We start from the raw sequence: 23,171 nt of genomic DNA on the forward strand, positions 1-23,171 counted from the left end.
CATGATTCCGCCTTTAATTGTTAATTGCATGCCATAGATGTTGCTCAAATGAACATGTCTTTTCACAAAATTTCCTTCAAGTGGTATCAGAGCCTAGGTCTAGTAGTTGGTGAGTCCTTTTGGGTTTTGTAGTTCATAGTCTTTGATTTGAATGTTGTAATTGTTACAAGCTTTATTCTTGCTTCTTTGAATGTAAATTTTGTTAGAAAATGTGTCATCTCAAACGTTGTAGATGTAGTTCATATGAGCATGAATTTTGGAGCTAAAATTTGGTGTCATGTTTTTGGGGAAATTCGGCCAAATCCAAATGGTGGATTTTTGGGTTCATGTTTGTCTTGTTAAAAGTGTTTTAAAGTGACTTTAGGAACCCCTAAGTACCCTAGTATGGTAATATCTTGTTTCCCTTAAGTTTGAGAGTTTTTGGGGTGTCTTTGGGTGAAAAATGTTCATGGAGCTCTTATGGGTGTTCATGGATGTTCTTCAATGTTCTTGTTATGTTTTTGACAAGAACAAAAAGGTTGGGTATTTTGATTCAAAAGTTTTGGTTGTTGAATAAAGTTTTTTGTTTGTGATGGATGGTTTGAATTTTCAATAAATACTCATACCAATCACTTACACATTTTCCTTGTTACAAGGAACCATGTTTTATGGAAACCTACTTTTTCAAACCAACCTATCACCTTTTCAACCCATCACCTTTCACTTTGTTGAAAAATTCAAAAGTTTTTATGACACCATCACTCTCACCAACCAACCACCCTATTAAAATAGGGTACTTTTGGGGCTTTTATGTAATTACATAAAGTTTTGATACTTTTGTGTATTTGTACTTTGACCCGAAAGTTTACTTTTTTACGTAAAGGCCCAAAATTACTAAAGGACAAATTGTTTTGCTCCTTTCATGAAGTTTTTGTATTTGATGAAATTTTTAGGTTCTAGTTGTAATTACATGAAGTAGTGGACTTTTGTGTTCTTACAAAGTAACCTCAAAAGTTTGTGTTTTGCAACATAGCCTAAAAAAGTTGAGGTTATTGCATTTGGCCCAAATTAGTTGAGAACAAAATAGTTTTGTATCTTTAAATGAGAATTGGATTTTCATTTCATTTAGCTCCATTTAAATCAATTCTATGGAAACAAAAACCAAATGAAAATGTTGCATTCAAGTTTAATTAGTTAAAGCATTAATTAATTAAAGAAATGGTGATTATGAACCTAAGCCTAGGATAATTGAGCTATGTGAAAGGTCGTCTCAAATTTGTTTGAACCATGGGAATGTGTAGATTAGATTTTGGTTGTAATTTGATATGATCAAATATTGTAAAAGAGCATAAGCTCTTCTTTACTTTAAAGTAATTTATTTTGATCAAATTTTGTAAAAGAGCATAAGCTCTTCTATACTTTGAAGTACTCATTTCTTGTTTTATTTGATATGCATGAAATTGGAGTAGTTGGGTCCAACGCCCAATAGGAAAAAGACGCCTTAATATGATTAAATGTGTAACTAAAATCAATCACCATCCCTAGACCGAGATTCAACACTAGGCTCGTGTTGGATCGAATCAAAGGTTCATAGTCATCCTAAGGCCCTAAGGCAACTATATAGTCCATCAATGAATGCAAACCTTATGTTAGTAGTACCATATACTCTTGCTTTAAAAAACCGTTTTACAAGCATAGTGGGAGTATTATATACAACTAAATCAATCACATGGACCAATAGTTGTAATAGGACCAAATTGTTTTAATAAGATTAAAATGCATGCTTATATGTGATGAGACCTAAAACCCTCAACCAAACCATTATTAAGTTGATAAGCATGAGAGTGCTTTGAACACTCTTTCGTGGCCTTCCACTGTGGTAGGCTCCGATCGTTTGTGACTCGTACACCGACTTCACCCTATCATGGGGGAGTACAAAATGCGTGCTTACACTCAGGAAGAGTTCTATATGCATACATGATGTTGTGAAGGTAGGCAACAAGAATGATCAACATCATATCATTGTGAGGTTGTTCTTGAACCCCTACTCGAACTTGCATGGTGGGAATGACTTAACTAAGTGCAATGGAGCCAACATCATATCATTGTGAGGCTTCATTCTCTAGAGGCCAAATAAGATGGGTACTTGCAAGAGATGCAAATGAGTAAGCGTACTCTCTCATTATTATTGATGCTAGCCAACATCATATCATTGTGAGGTGGGCTTGGTAATGATGAGTCTCCCATACCCTACTAAGATTTTCCTCTAAAACTCGGGATATGGAATTTGCCAAAAATAGTGGGTGGTGCTATTTGATTTAAAGACCCGGATCAAATGGCTTAAAATCAATCAATTTATATTCGTTATATATTTATTTACCAATATATTTGCAAATGCTATCCAAAACTTGACAAAGAAAAAGCCGAAAGCTTTAGTTTCCGGACTTGGTACTACAATCCCATAGATTGTCTATAATGGCTTGTATATGTACCTAAGTAGTCTCATCCTCACAATCTTCCTATTGATAATGTATTATTGGAAAAAACATGTTAGATAAGTCTATCATAAAGAGGACAACACTTTTAATGTCATAATTCTTCAATTACAAATTGTTGTATGAAGAAATAAGAGTTGCTTTGAACAACCCTTAGCTATTGTATAACACAATTGAAATAAGTTTCAAGAGAGATAGTGGGAGTTTAGGGACCATGACTATTGTAGTCAAAGGAGAAGTCAAATGAAGAAGGGGAAATAACTTCAAGGGAACAAACTTTCTTTATGAAAGGATGGACATTGGAAGGGGTATTTGCAAGAAATGTCTTGCAAGTGTCAAGTACACACCTTTCAAAGGTGTTGTAAATTGTTCTTGAAAAGTTCAAAACAGTTGGTTCTTCTACTTGAATGCTTGATTCCGTATTAGTAACTATGTTTTACAATCGTTGTAAAAGTGTGGCTAATAAGAAGTAGAAGATTAATGAGAGAAAAGAAAGTACTTCACATTCGGAACGTGAATCAAATGTAGATCTCTGCGAAAGCAGATTGTACTTACTTCCTCATATGAATTACCAAAGAAATTGGAAAAACCAAAGATTGTCTTTACATTCTAATTTTAAGGAACTTAATTCCGTCACTATGAGAGATGAATGAATGTTTTGTTTGATAAAACATTGTTCTTTATTAATGAATGATTAGATTATTGTAATCTAATTGATTATCTTTATAGTAGAGAAAGAGATGATATGGTAGTATTAACTGTTTAGAATATAATGATACTTAAAACCCAAAAGGTTGCAAGGTAGTGACTAATCCCAACTGAGTTGTGATACCTCTAAAACATAAATTACGAGTTGGTCATAAATGGATGCTTTGGATCGTTAGATCCGGATCCAATGCCTTCTTGTTAAAATTGTATAGAGGCAAAATGTTTGAATCTTTATTCTTTTGGAAAGGAAGAAAGAATCACAAAGTTGTTGAGGTAAATTCACTTAGATGTTAGTGGCACTTGTCCACAACATAATACTACTCATGTTATATGACATTCACCGAAGATCGCTCTCGGTTGGACTATCATTTATTTTGAATAAACACAAGTCTGAATACTTTGCAAAAGGTTTCAAAGAATTCAAGAAATGTAAGTTGATAAGTAAGATGTCTAAAGTATTTACCTCCTTAGATTTGATCCAAGGAAAGGTAACACTTTAGAACAGTTTCCTTGAAAGATATCAAGGAGAGAAGCATCACAAGATAATGGATTTCTCCATTAAGAGAAGAACGAACTCAAATAAGATTTAGTTCGTTTGATGTTATCAATTACCCATATATAAGATATACACTTCTAAGACAATATGATTGTCAATTAGAAGATCTTCCAAAATTTTCATGACTCCATAGGATGTAGTTGGAAAGAAAGACAAATCTTAATCATGTTAAGATTTGGGATTGTGTGCTAATAAGCAATATTTGTTTAAAGAATTATCTTGTGGGTATCCTTAAATTAACATTTGGATATCACTTCTATAAACCAACTAACAAATGTTGTTTGTTGGGTAGTTCATTGTAATCCTACACTAGGATTTGCCTAAGATAGGGCAAATGAATGAGGGATAGAACTCAAAGAATGGGTTCTTTGAGAGACAAGATAGTGATCAACAAATATAACAACCTAGTTCCTATACCACAAGCTCCAAGGTTGTCGAGAAGGATTTATAAACTGTCTCAGTTGAATGGTTTGAACTTTATGATTATGTCATAGAGTTACACCTCTTAATTCGAAAGAAATAAGAATGAAAATCCTTATGACTGCATTGAGTGTATATACGACATATACTCAAGGAAATGGTAAAGTACCATTTGACCCGAAATAATGAAACCTTTATAGCTAATTGGTAGCTTAAAGTGACTACAATCAAAGAGATTGGTTGACTTTGAAGAAACCATCTTTAACGTAGTCTTGGTTTCAATTAATTCGAAGATTGCTAGCTACAACTAAATGGTGATTCAATGTTTGGACATAATATGGGTTTCCGAAACCATTATTAAGATAGTCTTGATAATATATGTCTAAAACTATGAATCACAAGACATGTAAGTTGTAGAGATCCATCCATCATGAATCTTAGCAAGCTAGTGGGAGCTATAAGCGTCTTATGAGAGAAAAGATCAAATCGTTTGATTTCTCATAAAGATGTAAATGAATCTTTTGTTTACTAGGTTTACAAAAGATTAGTGGGAGTTAATCATGTTCCTAAATTTGAATATATATATATATATACACATATATGATATATTAATTTTGGAAATGAAAAGAATACTTCTTCGTTAAAGTTATGACTTTAAACATTCTATAAAGATAGAATGGATATGGGAGACATAGTCTATATACATGGGATGGAAATCTACAATGATAGATTTCAAGATATAATTGGATTATATCAATCCCTAATAATGGACAAAAGATGCTAGGAAGTTTCTCATGTGATGATAAACTTCAATCAGAAGAACAACTCTAGTGAGACTAGGAGGTAGCTCTTCTCAAAGGGAACGTACCCTTTGACTCCCAAAGAAATAATGCGTAAATAGAATCCTTTATGCATACGCAGAAAGGTGATTTACATATTTCATATTGTATGAAAAACGTTGATATGAGTTGTACCAAGATCGGTACAAGATGATATCAATGTAAGCCCAGGATCAGAACCATGGCAACTGTCAAGTGAATCCTTAAGTATTTGAGAAATAATAAAGGATGGATTCCTCAAGAATGAGGAAGAATTAGAGTAACGTAATGGAAGCGTAAATGTATTAGATTATGAATCTAATCCATCATTGGATGTTTCTTCATTATGAATGAAGAGATAATTAGATATCTCTTTATTATGACTAAAGAGATATTTGGATGGAAACATTAAAAGTAATGACTTTAGTGTGTTCCATTATGCATGCAAAATATATTGCCATAAAGAAGCTTACAATAATGTTGTTTGGATGAGAAAGTTCATTTATGAACTCTCTATTCGGTTCCAACCAGAAAGTGTCTCTAGTGTACCGACACTACGACACTAATGGGGCGATAGCTCAAGCCAGGGAATCAAGGTCTCATCATGATCCGAACTCAAATGAGAGACTAAACCACAGGATTAAGAATCATGTATAATGGTGACGTCATTATTCTCAAGGTTGCTTCTATGGATAACATATAGATATCCATTGTCTAGGCCTACTACTCAGCCATTTTTGAAATGACTACAGAAGAGGTATCATCATTGATGACCAAGCTGATTGGCTCTAGTACAAGTGGGAGATTGTTGGAAATGTGCCCTAAAACCAATCATATGATGATACTTTACGGACATTTCACATGTTAAACTAATCTAGTTTAATATCAAGGGCAAATATTATTGTTTTAAGTCGTCTTATATAAATGTTATATGCTTAAACGATAAGTCCAAGGAAAATGTAATTAGGAGAATGTAATTTAAAGAAGTTAGATTCATGAGACCATTCTCTGTCGTATACATATTCTAAACGTTCCTGATCATAGGATTGCCAATTGGGCATTGACAGTCCATTAAGATCAGTACGTGATGTGTCTTCTCTAAGGGAGAGTGACTGGTCTTGAGTCATTGGTGTGATTGACACCAAGACAAGCATGTAGGTGCTCAATAGAGAATTAGTCCACTGAACACGATCAACGAGGAGTTCACATACTCATGTCACATGAGAACTCATGGTTGGGATAATGCAAAGTAGTCATTTGACCTGAGGCATCATAGTTGTCTTGTGGTTAAGTCCTTGATCTTTGACTATGTCAAAGTCACTCTGTCAGAGGTGTTCACGGCATAGTTGGGGTTAAGCCACTTAGCCATGGAGGTAAATGAATGCGCAACAAGGGATCTCTAACCTTCAAACCGTTTGAGGGAGAATACTCTATGATATGATTAAGAATCTCTAGCCAGAGTATGAATGAGATTTAGGAAGTCGTTCCAAATCACATTCAAAGTAATCATATAAGTAAATGAATCACAGTGGATAGTAGACATGAATAAACTATCAAACCAAACAATGTGGTCAAGAGTATTGTATTAGAGAAAGACCGTATTGCATTGTAATCTTAAACTGAATAGGTTCTCCATCTCTTCTGATTAGCTTGGGTAACCATGACATACTGCTAGGTGTCACTCATTGTTTGTGGAAGCCCTAAACATATATAAACACTAAAGGGAGAATTGAAAGTAAGTTTCAATTCACAATCGATTTGAAAGAGTTCTAATCGCCCACTGCCTCGCTAAAAGGAACCTAATGGATCGTACACCGTGTAAGGTAGAGATTGAAAAAACAACGGAGATGAGTAGGGATAATTAAATGGTTTAATTATTTATGGCAATGATTAATTAATATGTTAATTAATCAAACGAATAAAATTCGTTAAAGACCTCGGGTTAGTTTTGGGCCTCAATGCCCAATGGGCTTCGAACGTCAAGCCCATTGACTTAAGTTGTATGACAACTTAATGACTAAATATTCACAAAGGCCTAAACAGCCCAATAACACCCTATGGCCGGCCATATTCATAAAGGAGTGGGTTTTGGACTTATTACAAGTTTGCCACTCCAATGAAGGTAGGTATAAATATGACTTTATAGCCTTTTCTTCATTAGGGTTTCTTTTAGAGAAAAGATGTGAACACAATGTCTCTCCCTTTCTCTCTAAGTGGTCGGCCCCCTTTGAGGAGATTAGCTAGCAATCTCTCATCCTCCAAGGTCACTCATCTCTTCTTCAAGTCCTACCTTGGTGTGAAAAAATTAGAGGTTCTCAATTTTGGGAACTTGGAGAATCCTTTCAATCATCCTCATCCAAGATATCCATGGATCTAAGAAGCAAGGAATGAAGGCCCTCTCCTTAAGTGATTAGCCTTTGCTTATGCAAAGAGGAATCAACAAAGGTATAAAATCTCTCAACTCACTTTGTTCTTGAGTTGAGTCTTGGTTCACCTTTCTACTAGGCTTTGAATTTCATAGGTAATGTTTTGTTTTTTAGTGCATACAAGCATAATTCCGCCTTTAATTGTTAATTGCATGCCATAGATGTTGCTCAAATGAACATGTTTTTTCGCAAATTTTCCTTCACGCCAGAGGTTTTCTGGGCCTCAAATTCCATGGTTTCTGAAGTAGCACCTCAGCTTCCTCCTCTTCTTGATCACTCTCCTACTCCTCGCTCTTACGACGCTTGTTTTCCGAGCATAGGATCAACGATAATCGACAACGATCAGCGCGGGAGGACCCGACATGGTTGTAGCGGTCAGATTCAGAGTCTGGGTCGGAGGCTTGTTCGGCGGAGGCAGGTTGGCTCTCGAGGTCTCGCACACAGTCCCACTTTGAACCCTCGGATCCAAAGCGCCAAAGCCAAACGGACCTGGATCTAGGTTCGCCGCAAGATTATTCCCCCCCATCATAACTAAACCCAGAACCATTCCCAACCTTCTGACCCACCAACCCTTTGAGAGCGTAGAGAATGCTCTGGTAGTCGAACATATCCAAATTGAAAACTTTGAGCTTCTTTTTGTCACAGGAAATCTTACCCAACTGCGATTCCCCATGTTTCTGAACGGCAGCATGAACTATGTAACCCTTTTGCAGCAGATGCTCAGTGAGGCTGGTGTTCAAGCGGCCTGATATTACCATCCCGAGTCTGTGTACCCATCAGCAGGCTCTGCTTATTGGGGAGAACTTTGGGAAAATTGGGCTTGGGCTTGGTCGAAAACCTACTTCCTTGGGCTTAGCCTTTGCATTTGCCTTTCTTTTTTGCTTCGGAACAGTGGCGGGCTTCAAGCAAAAGAGAGAAATAAGTGGAGAGGGATATGTGGGTTCTTGGGAGGTGAAGCAGAACCATATCTGAAGATTTTTGTTATTTTGATTTTTGTTTATGATTTTGGAGCAGCCATGGGAACAGCCTGCTAAGATCTGCTGTGTTTTGGTGGGGGTTTCTGCAGATTCACGGCGGAGGTGAAAAAATGAAAAAGAACCGACACAACTTTTCGTATCGATTCCCACATACGGGGCCAAATGTTGATGCACAAAGCGAGGACTTTGGTACAACATAAAGTGTTAAGTTTGTGACCTTCGCTAGATTGCTCCGGTCACTAGTGTGGATAAGTAAGTAAATGGATAGAGACAGGGAAGCAAACACAAGATGTATGTGGTTCACCCAGATTGGCTATGTCCACGGAGTAGAGGAGTTCTCATTAATTGTGAAGGGTTTACACAAGTACATAGGTTCAAGCTCTCCTTTAGTGAGTACTAGTGAATGATTTAGTACAAATGACATTATGAAATATTATGAGAGAATGATCTTTATTTGTAGAAGAGAGTTTCTAGTTTCATTCTGACATTGACACGTGTCGTGTTGTGATTGGCTTCTGATGTTGACACGTGTCGTGCTATGATTTGCTTCTGATGTCGACACATGTCGTGCTGTGATTGGCCTCCTGGTTGGAGGGAAACTCTTCTGGGTCCTTGACGGTATAACGTTGACCGGTGCTCAGTAGTTTCGGGATTGGTCAAGTATGGTACAAACAAAACTAAAAAAAATACATATTGTTTGTACCATACTTGACCCATTCTGAAACTACTGATCACTGGTCAACGTTATACTATTAAGGCCCCAAAGCAGATACCACATCTTATGTTGCCAACAAAAGCTTCACCATAAATTAGTTGCTCTCGAGTACTCATCTTCAACATCTTATGCTTCCAGAGAAGATACCACATCTGCCTGAGGAACATATAAGGCAAGTGAGAAGGATACCAGGAAGCATGTGGAGACAAGCGTAACAGAACACGTGTCGATACATCCACTACTTTGTCAACAGCAAAAGTATCCCATATCATCAGAGTCGAATGTACTCTAGATTTGATGGACTTGTTTTGACCCTCAAATTCTTGAGTCGGCCTTATACTCTGGAGGAAACCAGAAAACCCTCAAGCCCAGTTCAAGAATAAGCATGTGGAAAGTTATTTCTTCAAAAGCAAAAGTATCTCATATCCTCTCTTCTCTATTTGCTTCTCATTATCCTTGTTGCTGTTTACGACACAAGGAGAATGAGAACAATCAACCGGAAGCCGAAGTCAAACCTTCGATCCAGGTTGCTTGCTTGAAAGTCTGATTGCTTACCTTATCTGTTACCTCATTCGGCAAATCTCCTAGCTCGACGACTTGGGGAACTCCTACTATAGGGTTTGTATCGCACTTGACCAAGCGCGAAACTACAAGTAAGCTTCAAGTGAAATTGATACATTACCTTGTGCATCTTCATCGGTTAAAGATACCACCCCTGGATGGAGGAAAAGTACTTCAAGAAAAGATGCCACATCTACATATGAGACAAATAAGGCAAGTGAAAATGATACCACACTTCAGTATTTAGAAGTTTCGTGATTACTTAATGGCTTGGATATTGCAAGTCCCCAACCGGAAGCTTCCCTCACTCAGGAACTTAGGGGAGCACTGTTTGTACCATACTTGACCAATCCCGAAACTACTGATCACCGATCAACGTTATACTGTCAAGGACCCAGAAGAGTTTCCCTCCAACCAGAAGGCCAATCACAGCGCGACACGTGTCGACATGAGAAGCCAATCATGGCGCAACATGTGTCAACATCAGAAGCCAATCACAACACGACACGTGTCAATGTCAGAATGAAACTAGAAACTCTCTTCTATAAATAGAGATCATTCTCTCACAATATTTCCTAATGTCATTTGTACTAAATCATTCACTTGTACTCACTAAAGGAGAGCTTGAACCTATGTACTTGTGTAAACCCTTCGCAATTAATGAGAACTCCTCTACTCCGTGGACGTAGCCAATCTGGATGAACCACGTACATCTTGTGTTTGCTTCACTATCTCTATCCATTTACATACTTATTCACATTAGTGACCAGAGCAATCTAGCGAAGGTCATAAACTTAACATTTTATGTTGTACCAAAGTCCCCACTGATTTTGTGCATCGACACATATATATGATGAGCCAGCCTATTAACCCTGAGGGAATTTTGGCCTAAATTTGCTTTAGAAATGAGTTTTTTTGTTAAAATTCATATTTGGCACAAGGAATTGGAGCGAGTTGGAATAAGTTTAGAACCTAAAATTTGAATTTTAGGTTGAGGGTTGGACTAGGCCTAAAGATAGTGATTATATTGATTACATTTATTAAATGACCAAATTCAAGTCAAATGTATATATCAAAAGAATTTACCATTTGTAAATTTTTAATTACGTAGAAAGAACTTGAGAATATATTGCTGCACATCCAAGATAGTTTTTGAATAAACAATCTTCTCTTCACCAATCACTCACTCATCTTCTTTCTTCCGAACAAAGAACAATATCACTACCATCTGTTCAACATATACCTAAACTAAGTGCAAGTTCCCCACTTTTTTTACAAATGGCCAATCAATTTGTCGCTTTCGGTCGCTAATTAATCAACGATTTGTCTAACTTATTGAGTAACCACTTTACTGGTGTGAGCAATTGAACTAATTCACGTCGTTTAAATTTTAATTCCGAGACGCAACCACAAAAGCGAAAACATGTAGGCATACATGTAAGGACATATCAAAAAAGATGGAGGGCATTTTAATATTTAAACCTTGAGCAAAAGGTGAATATCTTGTATGAGGTTTTAGAACTTGTTTGGATGTGCTTTTAAAGTGACTTAAAGTGCTTTTGGTGAAAATGTTTTGGAAACCAATCCTCCTCAGTAGAAATGTAAGTAAATCCTGAAAAAACACTTAAAGTGCTTCCTGGAAGAAAGCACATAACGAGCCCTTAACTATTTGCTAGATATTTGTCCTCACTTAGCATTGTGGTGCTCGTGCAGCTTAAAGCAGAAAGAAAAGAGGCTTGGCACGGACAATGAGACAAAAAAGTAATTGAAACATGAGAGAAGGAGGGTGACGGGTTTTTCTAACTATTTCAGTGACTCGTCCGACTTGTGAGTTGTGTCTTGACATCGGAATATCGAGAATAATTACATGGTACGTAATTTCGTTCTATTTGCTTCAAATTGATGGCGTTGGCGGTGCCCACTTACCCTATGACATGCTTCAAATTCCCAGCAATTATTTGCTCGTCACCGATCGCACTCACCCTCTGCCTTTGATGATTATTCCTGGGCCAACTCCAACTATGGTGTCTCTAGACTGCTGGCTTCTTCTTTGGCTAATTAACCGGTAGCATCTAACCTTCCCGAATTAATGTCGAAAGAGCAATGCTCGGCTATTTTCAACGATAGGGCACCAAGCTTGTATCGGACATTGCATCAGTACAATCAATCTTCCTATCTCTCCATAGGACTGCAGGACAGAGAACCATCACTTGCAAAGCCCCTCAAAGACCACTCATCAAAATTAATGTAGATAAGGCTTGCGATCGAACTACCTGGGAGTATACCCTGTAATTGTAATAGCTTACACCTGTGTCGTGCCTCCTCTCTCTTCCATCCTTCTTCCTCAGATGTCATTGAAGGCTTGCATAAACTATCAGAAAAATGTATCACTTGTTTTACGCCAAAGTAACAAACATTTCACATGTCTCATTCGCCCACGTACAACTTTATACAAGTCCTGTAACACTAGACAAAACTATGGTAGTTTATTAGCTCTATTCAAAGCAAACATCCAATATCCAAGATCAATTACTGAGTGTCTCTAATCTGCAAAATAGAAAGTCCAATCCTTATAAGCAAGTTAAGCAAGTGCGTATGGAAATTTACACAACCATAGCTTGCTGAAATTTACACAACAGGACTCCCACTTAAAATTTCTGGTGTACAAAGTCAGATAGCTCAAACTAGATAAAAACATGTATGTTTTACTTACTTCGTAGTCTTGTCCCAGTTTCCTGTGACTAAGTAGTTCATTTCCTCCGGGATCCCAAGCAACCTCTTTTATGGGTGCATCATGTATGTAACGGTCACTGGTTGGTTACCAGCCAAAGGCCACTCTTAACTTGCTCGTCACAGCCACCAGAGAACACAGTAGATCCATCATCCTTCCAAGTTGAGCACAAAACCTATATAGATAGACATATATCCTACCCAGTTATATCACAGAATGTCCCTAATTGACATACATTGATCTAATGTGATCTCAAATTAAATCACATACTTGTGCATGCACAAACATATGTTATGTATGTATAGTAAAACTTTGAAATAGTGGTGATCCTCATTGAAAGGACTCTTATCTTTTTAAACGAGATCGTAGAATAACAGTACAAAAATTACTTGCTTAAAATCAACAACATATAACAATTCTAAAAGCAATTGTGCTTCTACACAGAGATTGTACTGTTTTATATCTAAACAAAATTGTGCATCCAATTGTAACCGTAAAAACATTTTGCGTCCAATCTATTTCTCACTGTTTTTTTTTTTTTTTTGTTATATTTAGTATTGCGTAAAACTACTCTTATCTTGATTCCTGAGTAACATATCTAGAAACAAACAGCAAAACTATTGTTTGTTTAATATTCAACCAGAATAACGCTAAGTCGCTATGAAGAGCAGATGTTATGAATCATATCAGAGGGCCACGGCTGGATGTAAACTCCCCTAGCTCTGCCAGGGCCCAGTAGAGTGGTAAAAAGTCCAAGTTCAAATTCTATAAGCAAAGGCAGGCCATCTAGCATTTATAAACTCAACGGATATTTCTAATTCATACCCTAGTTATAATTAAAAACTATGGTTAACACATTGTTGCGTATGGATGTATCCTTAATTCCACAATATGTTGGAATTCAGAGTTGCGAAACAAAATAATTTGACTACCAAACTAGTTTCATGAGAGAGAGAGAGGGAGAGAGAGAGAGAGAGAGAGAGAGAGACATTACCGGTTGGTCATGGGGTATGGATGCGTTGGCCACACTAGCAAGATTTTGTCCACTCTGGTGTATCTCCCAGCATTCATTACTTAATCCTACCAATAATCTCTGTTTGGTTGCACAGATAAGAAAAGAAATTATAAATTCAATCCAATGGTGTATCTACTTCAGTTCCTATGAATCATACATACATATACATAAGCAATAAGCATACTGTAGTAAATAATTATACGTGAATCCTAATCATATATTACATTGCCTGGTAGTCTGATGACAGAAATTGAATCCGATCCAATCCTATAGAAAAACTTTCTTAGCAACCAAACAGAAGGTAAGGCTACATACATACATACCTGGTTGTCCCAGGAGGTGGTGGCCAGAATGTTGCTCTTGGGACTTTAGCTTAGGCTCTATAGCGAGTTAGTAAAACATCTCATAGTCCATCAAAAACAGCTAAATCAATTCACAACCCCTCAAACCCAAGTCACCCAATTGAAAAACCAATCCAAAGAACAGAACTTTAAGGTCAAAAAGTTAAAAAATTCAAAAAAATAATCAAATATTTGACATGGGTGAAAAATTAATCTGCTGCTTGCTTGAAGAGCTCTCAATTTTCTGCTTAGTGACAAAACATCCTATCTTTCTCCTTGAAAAAGTGCCGCTGCTCTTCACGCTCAGCACTCCCGACTCGCTGGGGGGGAAATTTGACAAAGAATTTGTTGATGGAGTGATCTGCAGAAAAAGGAAAGGAAGGACAACGGAGAGGAGACTGATTTTGACCAGTTCGATGTAGCAGATTACCCGGTTCTACGCGTGAGCTCGCCCAATCTCAGCCGTCAGATTTTGGTCCGCACGCAAGGTCCACACTCCACCGCATAAGGCCAATTATTTGATCGTTTGGAAGGAAAGGGAGCAAGTATTTGGAGGTTTGGAGGTTGGTGGGATCCAAACAGAAAGGGTTCAATCAAGCAATCATCCAAACCAGAGATACTGAAATGAAGTGAAGGCGATGGAAACCAAGCACCAAATCCACCATCACCCTTCACCCTTCACCCTTCACCCCTCACCAATTCAAAATTCCCACCCGTCGCCTTCATTTCCCACAACAATTACAAACATTCTCTCTCTCTCGTCCTCTTCAAGCTTCCTTCTTCCCCCTCTTCTCTTCCCCACTCTCTTATTAACCCCTAAATGTCGTTAGTTCCCACGCTCCTCCACCCTTCTACGACGCCGTTTTCACGTCCCCGGAAATGCTCCCACCCGACCACTCCAGCTTCAACCTCCTCACCCGTTTCATCAATTCCTACCCGTCCGATCCCGATCCGATCTCCCTCGGAGGACTGTTCCTGCACCCCAGCAACACCATCCCTCCGTCCTTCCTTTCTTTGATTTCTCACCGTACCCGTTTGCGTTCCGGTTCGGGTTCGGCCTGTTGTTTAAGGCGCCACTGCCACAAGACACTGCGTTTTGAAGGTTTAAGAGGAAGAGGTGGTGGCGGCGGGTTGTTTTTGTCTGTAAGCTTGTCGATAAGGGGGAGTGAAGGGGATGGTGGTGAGGAAAGGTATGTTCGGGAATCAGGACAAGTCCTGGGGCAAAATGGGGATAAAAGCTTTTCGTCCTCGGAGGAGGAGGCCGCCATTGTGGCGGTGTTCGAGGGTGAGGGTGAGACTGCACGGAAGGGATCGGGTGCTATGAACACCACCAAGCATCTTTGGTCTGGAGCTGTTGCTGCTATGGTTTCAAGGTTCGATCACTCTAAAACCCGAATGAGTTGTATTTGTTTGTGAATTACTTGACGCTTTTAGATTGACAATAGAATTACATTATGCTTTCTCCCATTCCCGTGTTTTAGCCGTTATCTCCATCCAAGGGCTAGTCACATGCTCATTTTAGATATTAATATTTAGGAAATTTTATTAGAACTTATTCAACCTCTTTCCACATCTAATACAAAAAATATTTTCTTAAAATTCCTAATTCACCCTTTGATTAAAACTGAAAAAAAGTAATAAATAAAACTGAAATCTCTTTCCACACCCAGTGGTTCTTTTCCACCTCAAACCCCACTGAAGATTCAGCGGCAATTCTCCGTGGCAACTTCAAGTCAAATTCTTTTAGCGTCACAACCACCTTATATGGCATATCATTTAGTTTCCACAAGTTTTGACTTCGAACTATTCATACGAGATAAATGATCCCTCTTCGGGTCAACGCCTTCCTTGTCAAAGACTCCGCCATCCCTTCTCGGCCATAGACATTTGTGGTTCTCCGCATTGCCGGCTCTATACCACTCGTAAACTTGTTACTAGAGAGGAGGTTCTACCCTTGGGTTTTCTCAATCTGGGTATCCTTTGCATTATCAAGCATTGTGCTTCGGCTTCTTGCTCTTGATCTTCACGTCTCCGACTATTTGAATGAGTTGCGGCAAAAGTAGCTTCAAGTAGTTGAACGGTAGGAAAAGCACCACACTAGTCGACGTACGGCTTTTGGTCTCCATTTGTACGGACTTGACGACGTATGCCAAACGCCCTGACATGGAAGTTGCAAGAAGGAGCTCCTTCTCAGCCAAGGACTACCACGACACATCACATGTGCAAGTTTCAATCGAAGCGGTCCTAGGCATGTTTTCCGGCGAAGGGAGGGGATGCTGCCACTCCTCGCCCTCACATAGCTTCGACTATGCTTGTAGGCCTCCGATGTCGGCATTATGATTGAAGAGTGTGAGAAATAGAGGAGGGAGAGGGACAAATAAGGAGGGAGATAATACGAAGGAGGAGGTGGTTAAAAGACGCCGGCAACAAGAGATTCACGCCGGCATCAGTGAAGAAGATGCCGAAAAGTGGTGGGCATATATGTGGGTTCATGTTCTTTTAATTTATTTTTACTTTCTAAATAACGTCGGGGCAAAATGGAGAATTTAATGGCAAAAATATTTAAGTTGGGTTTGAAGATAAGATAATTGGGTTTAAATAAAATTTTCCTTAATATTTTAATGAACAGTATAAGGTTATATTTGCCTCCATCTCCAACCGAGAGCCAAATCATAGGGCTCGTTTTAATCCTGTCACAAAAAACCGTCTCCAATAGAGGGCCAAAGGGCCAAACATAATTTATTATTTAAATTTAAAAACTACAACAACTTAAATTCAAATTCAACAACAACTTAAATTTATAAACTACAACTTAAATTTAAAAACGACGAATTAAATTTAAAAACTACAAATAAAATTTAACAACAACATTAACTTGAATATAAAAACTACAAATTAAATTTAAAAACAACATTAACTTAAATTTAAAAACAACGAGGTCATTTGAAAATTATTGAAAAAATTGAAGGATAGATTTTTGAAAGAGGAAAGAAATTATGAGAATTGAATTGGTGTAGGAATGGTGAAAATTTTGTGAGAAATAGTGAATGAATGATTTAGGTATTTATAGGAAAAAAAATCAGAATTTTTGAGAATTTAAAAAAAAAAAGGCCCAAAAAAAAAATTGAATCCAACAGTAACTAGCACCAGCTAGCCGTTGGATTCAAATTTCTTTTGAAGCATTCCTGTCGGTTATAACCGACAAGATTAATGTTTTTTCTGGCCAGCTCTTTGGCCCTTTCAGATTCCGTGGGGCCCTCTCAGATTCCACGAGTTCTTTGGCCTAGCTCTCGATTGGAGACGGTTTTCGGAGTATTTTTAGCCCTCTGGCCCTCTGGACCCTTCGGTTGGAGATGGCCTTAGATCATGATTTCTGTATTTTTAAGCTTACAACTTATAGGAAAATTTTATTTGAATCATTATAACTTCACTTAAATTTTAAATATGAATTATTTTTTTAGCCCTTTCATATAATTATCATTAAACACAAATGAAATTAACATCAAAACTAAAATTTATCAATAAATCCATGTCAAGTACTCAAACTCTTTGCCATCACGCAAATTTTCTTTTACGATCTATTTTGACTAAAACTCTTAAGACATCGTCATATGAAAACAAGCTTCTTTTTTTTTTTTTTTTTTTTTTACGAATGAATGGTGATTTTGAAGTTTTTGATCCTCCAAATAAAGAGAAATTTTTTTATTTGATTTCAAATTCCGATCAAATAAATTTTTGTGATGTGGTTTTGATTTTGTGTGGATATTTGAACAAAAACTTTGCACTAAAAACAAAATTTGTATGACCCTTTGTTGGATATTCTCGACCGTTAGAGATACATGCATTGTGGGCAAACTTTGGACTAAAAACTGAATTTATATGACTCCATTGGAGTTGGTCTATAAATGGAAAACAAAAACCCAATTGTCAGTTTCTCTTATCTTGTGATTTTGAAGCAACTAAAGATGGATCGTCCATTTCTCTTTTCGATTGATTTTGGTTCTGAATCATTTGTTATGCTTTAATTTGATTAATGGTACATCATATGCTTCTCCAGGACTCAAAAGAAACTTCTTGGTGTTTTCTTTTTTCTTAGGACGTTTGTTGCTCCTCTTGAGAGGCTAAAGCTGGAATATATAGTTCGAGGTGAACAGAAGAACCTTTTTGAGCTCATCAGGACGATTGCAGCTTCTCAAGGGCTGAAGGGATTTTGGAAAGGAAATTTTGTCAATATTCTTCGCACGGCACCCTTTAAGGCTATCAATTTCTACGCTTACGATACTTACAGAAATCATCTGATGAAATTGTCTCGGAATGAGGAGTCCACAAATTACGAGAGGTTTCTTGCTGGTGCTGCGGCTGGAATTACAGCCACTTTGCTCTGCTTACCTATGGACACGGTATGTTGCAACCTTCTACTGTTATTTGGTTCAGCTGATTTCATCTCGTAAGCACTTTTTTCCTGGTTTCTCTCTTAATTTGTGTTCAGATTATTTCTTCTTCAACTTTGTAGTTCAATGTGCAGAATAGGATTGATCGTCCATGACCCACACTTTTATAGGTCACACTGTAAGAGTGTGCATAGGCTGAATTCTATTGCTTGCACTTAAAAATTGGCCCAAGTCCTATTCTAAAATGTCAATTCTTTCAGATCAGGACAAAGATGGTAGCACCTGGTGGAGAAGCCTTGGGTGGTGTAATTGGTGCTTTCCGCCACATGATCCAAACTGAAGGGTTCTTTTCGCTTTACAAGGGTTTACTACCCTCGATTGTGAGCATGGCACCTTCAGGTGCAGTTTTCTACGGTGTTTATGATATACTGAAATCAGCTTATCTGCATTCACCTGAAGGGAGGAAAAGGATCCAACACATGAAACAAGAAGGTGATAAACTGAATGCTATGGAACAACTGGAGTTGGATCCCGTTCGAACATTACTATATGGGGCAATTGCCGGTGCTTGTTCTGAAGCTGCTACATATCCATTTGAAGTTGTGAGGAGACACCTTCAAATGCAAGTTCGGGCAACTAAGTTAAGTGCTTTTGCAACTTGTGTGAAAATTGTTGAGCAAGGAGGTGTACCTGCTCTTTATGCAGGATTAACACCAAGCCTATTGCAGGTATGGTACTCTGACGATTGTTTAGATGAGAACACATCTTATGTCTAGCCCTTTTGTCATTCTATCAGGTTTACGGTGAAGTTTCTTGACCTTTTTCTCATGTGCTCATCAGGTTTTACCGTCAGCTGCTATAAGTTATCTTGTATACGAGTTCATGAAGATTTTTCTCAGAGTAGAGTTGACGTAATAGTTTTCAATCCAGATCAAGGTCCAAAAGTTCTTGTCGAGAATGAATAGTTTGGTTGTGTTTCTTTTCTTGTTTTGTGTTTTCAATATATACTTGGGAAAAAGAGAAGAAACAAGGCACAGTGTTTCCGATGTTTTCTGTTGACTAACAGAAAGTTTGCTGTAATTTTTCTTGGGATTTTTAATGTCATTTGAGTAGCTAAATGAGGACTATAATTTTGTATGATTGTACTTGACCCGGGCGTATTATAATTTTGAGATTAATTGTTTTGTATTTGACTCTGCCAACTTCACTTATTGGAAAAATATTTTGTTGTTGTAATTGTTTTGTATTTGATTAGTATTTTTTGAGATAAATTAGCGAACTTACAGATGCTTGGAATTTGTTTTTATCCTTTTATTTTTAATCAAGGATTTTGTTTTTATCTAATTAATCATTAAAATCATGAATAATGATGGGGCATACACATTGTGGTAGATGATTGTCAACACACAAGGATCTGAGGCTCTGAGGAAGGTTTTTGCAATTAATTAAGGGGTGTGATATCCACACACCCCTTTTTACTTCTCTCACATCCTTTTAATTTTCGGCCGTCGAATCGCATGAATTAAAGAAGATCAAAGGACAAAAATTAACAAGAGATGTGAGAGAAGTAAAAAGGGGTATGTGGATAGCACACCCCTTAATTAAAGGTGGGCTTGATTGTAATAAAACTGTAGATGATACCCAATTAGAGATCACAATCTCTTTAAGGGCGTGTCTAATGTGCAGACAAAGCGTGCAGACTATCCGTACGGACGATGATCTAAAGGCTAAGAAGGGACGAGCTCACGAGTAGAACTGGGTTGCTGTGACCCGATGTAATTAAAAAATTTTGAATTTTTTTTACTCAATGGGTATCTTTCATTGGAGACGGGGAACGAGAGGCAGAGAGGAGGAGTTGGGGTGAGGAATGGACTTGAGGTGGATTAAAGATGCGCTGCGACTGTGACTTGGTGATCTTATACCTTTATTTTTGGGTAAATTACACTGTACCCACTCAGGATTGGGGTCTATAACAATCGCATACAACATCTTTAAAACATTTTACTTTCATACATTTACTTATCATTTTATTTCAATTTCATACATCCGTTAGAAAATCCGTTAAGTAAACCGTTAAATGATGATGTGGCAAATATAGGGTCCCTATTTGTGTTGACGTGGCTACCACATTTGTGCCACGTGGCTAAACACATAACAAAAAATTTAAAATATTAAAATAAATAATTAAAGAAAAGTTATAAAAAATAAAAAATAAAAAATAAACCCAGAAATCCCCATCATCTTCCCGACCCGAGCCCAACCCTTCTCCCATCCTCATTACCCATTGCTCCCCATCTCAGAGAATCAAAACCAATAATTTCATATTCTTATATCCAAATGACCCAGATCACTAATTCCTTAAAGATACAAACTTCAACCATTTTCAATTCAAATTAGTGCAACCCAAATCACAAAATTCCAAAACAGATCACTACCCAAATCCCAAATTCTCACAAACACATCCAAAAAATCAACAAACCACATAAATTGAATCACCTGAGACATGAGAGGGATCCTTGAATTTCTTGGCAAGGCCACCACCGCTGGAGGCGGAGGAATCGACGACCACCTCCTTAACCAAAAATGCATAGGTGAACCTACCTTCCCCGAGCTGCCTCACGATCTTGAACCGATTCACGTTGATCCACACGTTGCCTCCGTCTTCCCCACCCATCACTCACCCTCTTCTCCCATACCCCATCACCCACCAAAAAAATTCCCCTTCTCCCGGTCATGCTTGAACAACCTAAACCGCTTGACCCACCTGAAGAGGCGGAGGTGTGCGAAGGTGCGGATGTGGTTTCAATAGTGGCTTCCAAATTTTGCTTACGGGAGTTATGGTGGATGGGTGCAGGCAACAGAGGCAAGTTGATGGTGGAGGACGGCGGAGAGGGACGAAATGGGTTTGGTGAAGGATCGGTTGAGGGAGGTGAACAGAGTGGAGGAGAGGGGTGGGCATTGCAGGGAAAGGGAGGGGAATGGATGGTTTTTTGCGTTTTTGTTTTTTTTTACTTTTCTTTAATTATTTTTTTTTGCCACGTGGCATAAATTTGGTAGCCACGTGGCATAAATGTGGCAGGTACGTCAGCTTTTAACGGATCAATAAATGGAAAATGTAACAGAGGTACTATATTGAAATAAAATAGTAGGTGAGGTATGAAAGTGAAACATTTTAAAGATGTTGTATGAGGTTGTAATAGACCTACAAGAGTGGGTCGTCAAAAACACAAATAGATTTTCTTCTAATGAGGAAAGGGGATCGTATAACTTGTAAGGATTGCAAAGTTATACCAGGAGAGAGCGTGGCTAATCAACATCGCTTGTTGGTGATGGATGTACATATCAAAAGAGTGAGAAAAAAGAACAAGACTTGGAAGTGCCCAAGGACTAGATGGTGGAATCTAAAAGAAGAAAAACAAGCCATTTTCAAAGAGAAAGTAATCACCCAGTGTGTGTGGGATAGAGAGGGGGAAGCTAGCCAAATGTGGGATTCCATGGCTAGTTGTATTCGAAAAGTAGCAAAAGAGGTATTAGGAGAGTCCAAGGGCTTTGCCCCACACCAAAAGGAATCTTGGTGGTGGAATGAGAAGGTACAAACAAAGGTGAAGGCTAAGAAGGAATGTTGTAAAGCCTTATACAAGGATAGGACCGATGAAAATGGTGAAAGGTATAGAAAAGCGAAGCAAAAGGCGAAGAAAGCTGTGAGAGAAGCTAAGTTAGCGGCTTATGACGATATGTATAAGCGACTAGATACCAAATAAGGAGAGTTGGATATCTATAAACTAGCTAGAGCAAGGGAAAAGAAGACAAGGGACCTAAACCAAGTGAGGTGCATCAAGGATGAGGATGGAAAGGTTCTTGCTACAGAGAACGCGGTTAAAGACAGATGGAGAGGTTATTTTCATAATCTTTTCAATGAAGGACATGAAAGGAGTGCTTCTTTAGGGGAGTTGAGTAACTCAGAAGAGTGTAGAAACTACTCTTTTTATCGTCGAATCCGGAAGGAAGAAGTGGTTGCAGCTTTGAAGAAGATGAAGCATAGAAAAGCAGTAGGCCCAGACGATATACCAATCGAAGTGTGGAAAGTTTTGGGAGAGACAGGTATAATATGGCTCACTGACCTTTTCAATAGGATTTTGAAAACGAAGAAGATGCCAAATGAGTGGCGAACGAGCACTTTGGTGCCTATCTACAAGAATAAGGGCGACGTACAAAATTGCATGAACTATAGGGGTATTAAGCTAATGAGTCATACAATGAAGCTCTGGGAGAGAGTCATTGAGCATAGATTGAGGCAAGAGACACGGGTTTCGGACAACCAATTCGGGTTCATGCCAGGGCGCTCAACCATGGAGGCAATCTATCTCTTACGAAGATTGATGGAAAGATATAGAGATGGGAAAAAGGATTTACACATGGTCTTTATAGATTTGGAAAAAGCGTATGATAGGGTCCCAAGAGACATTCTTTGGAGGATTTTAGAGAAGAAAGGAGTACGAGTAGCATATATCCAAGCTATAAAAGATATGTATGAAGGAGCAAAGACTTCCGTAAGAACTCATGAAGGACAAACCGAAAGCTTTCCCATAACTGTAGGATTACATCAAGGCTCATCCTTAAGTCCTAACCTTTTTGCGTTGGTAATGGATGAGTTAACAGGACATATTCAAGATGATATTCCTTGGTGTATGCTTTTCGTAGACGATATAGTGTTGATAGATGAAACTCAGGAAGGGGTAAATGCAAAGCTTAACCTTTGGAGAGAAGTGTTGGAATCTAAAGGTCTTCGCCTAAGCCGATCAAAGATAGAATATATGGAGTGCAAGTTCAGTGCAAATGGAGGCCAAAACGAGTTAGGGGTGAGGATCGGAGATCAAGAAATACCAAAGAGTGACCGTTTTCGTTACCTAGGATCTATCTTGCAAAAGAACGGAGAATTAGATGGAGATCTCAACCATAGAATACAAGCTGGATGGATGAAGTGGAAGAATGCATCTGGCGTGTTGTGTGACCGCCGTATGCCACTGAAGCTCAAGGG

General features: G+C 38.2%; 1 protein-coding gene and 1 long non-coding RNA gene across 3 annotated transcripts; one reads left to right on the forward strand and one right to left on the reverse strand.

Annotated features, from left to right (window-relative positions):
- Positions 1-11,404: 11,404 nt before the first annotated feature.
- On the reverse strand, positions 11,405-14,042 carry LOC103432955 (uncharacterized). Of its 2 annotated transcripts, none has more exons than XR_003775282.2 (5): positions 13,725-14,042; positions 13,381-13,479; positions 12,369-12,561; positions 11,929-12,121; positions 11,405-11,843 (listed from the first exon to the last, which is right to left on the reverse strand). It is a non-coding gene; the product is annotated as an uncharacterized lncRNA (long non-coding RNA). The 2 variants fall into 2 exon arrangements; XR_003775273.2 differs by having other exon boundaries at positions 11,929-12,131.
- A 264-nt stretch (positions 14,043-14,306) lies between these two features.
- On the forward strand, positions 14,307-19,369 carry LOC103433047 (probable mitochondrial adenine nucleotide transporter BTL3). The gene is made up of 4 exons (XM_008371300.4): positions 14,307-15,115; positions 17,839-18,142; positions 18,394-18,861; positions 18,974-19,369. Exons 1-4 carry the CDS (start codon positions 14,622-14,624, stop codon positions 19,046-19,048), a joined length of 1,341 nt encoding a protein of 446 aa, XP_008369522.2. The 5' UTR covers positions 14,307-14,621; the 3' UTR covers positions 19,049-19,369.
- The last annotated feature ends 3,802 nt before the right edge of the window (positions 19,370-23,171 follow it).

The sequence above is a fragment of the Malus domestica genome, chromosome 01 (assembly GCF_042453785.1).
Source record: "Malus domestica chromosome 01, GDT2T_hap1".
NCBI classification, from domain to species: domain Eukaryota; kingdom Viridiplantae; phylum Streptophyta; class Magnoliopsida; order Rosales; family Rosaceae; genus Malus; species Malus domestica.

Bases quoted from the DNA above. Each gene is read 5' to 3' on its own strand.
- LOC103433047 (XM_008371300.4), top strand. From the start codon at position 14,622: ATGCTCCCACCCGACCACTCCAGCTTCAACCTCCTCACCCGTTTCATC. The intron at 15,116-17,838 runs GTTCGATCACTC...CTTTTTTCTTAG, and splicing joins GTTGCTGCTATGGTTTCAAG to GACGTTTGTTGCTCCTCTTG. The intron at 18,862-18,973 runs GTATGGTACTCT...TGTGCTCATCAG, and splicing joins TAACACCAAGCCTATTGCAG to GTTTTACCGTCAGCTGCTAT.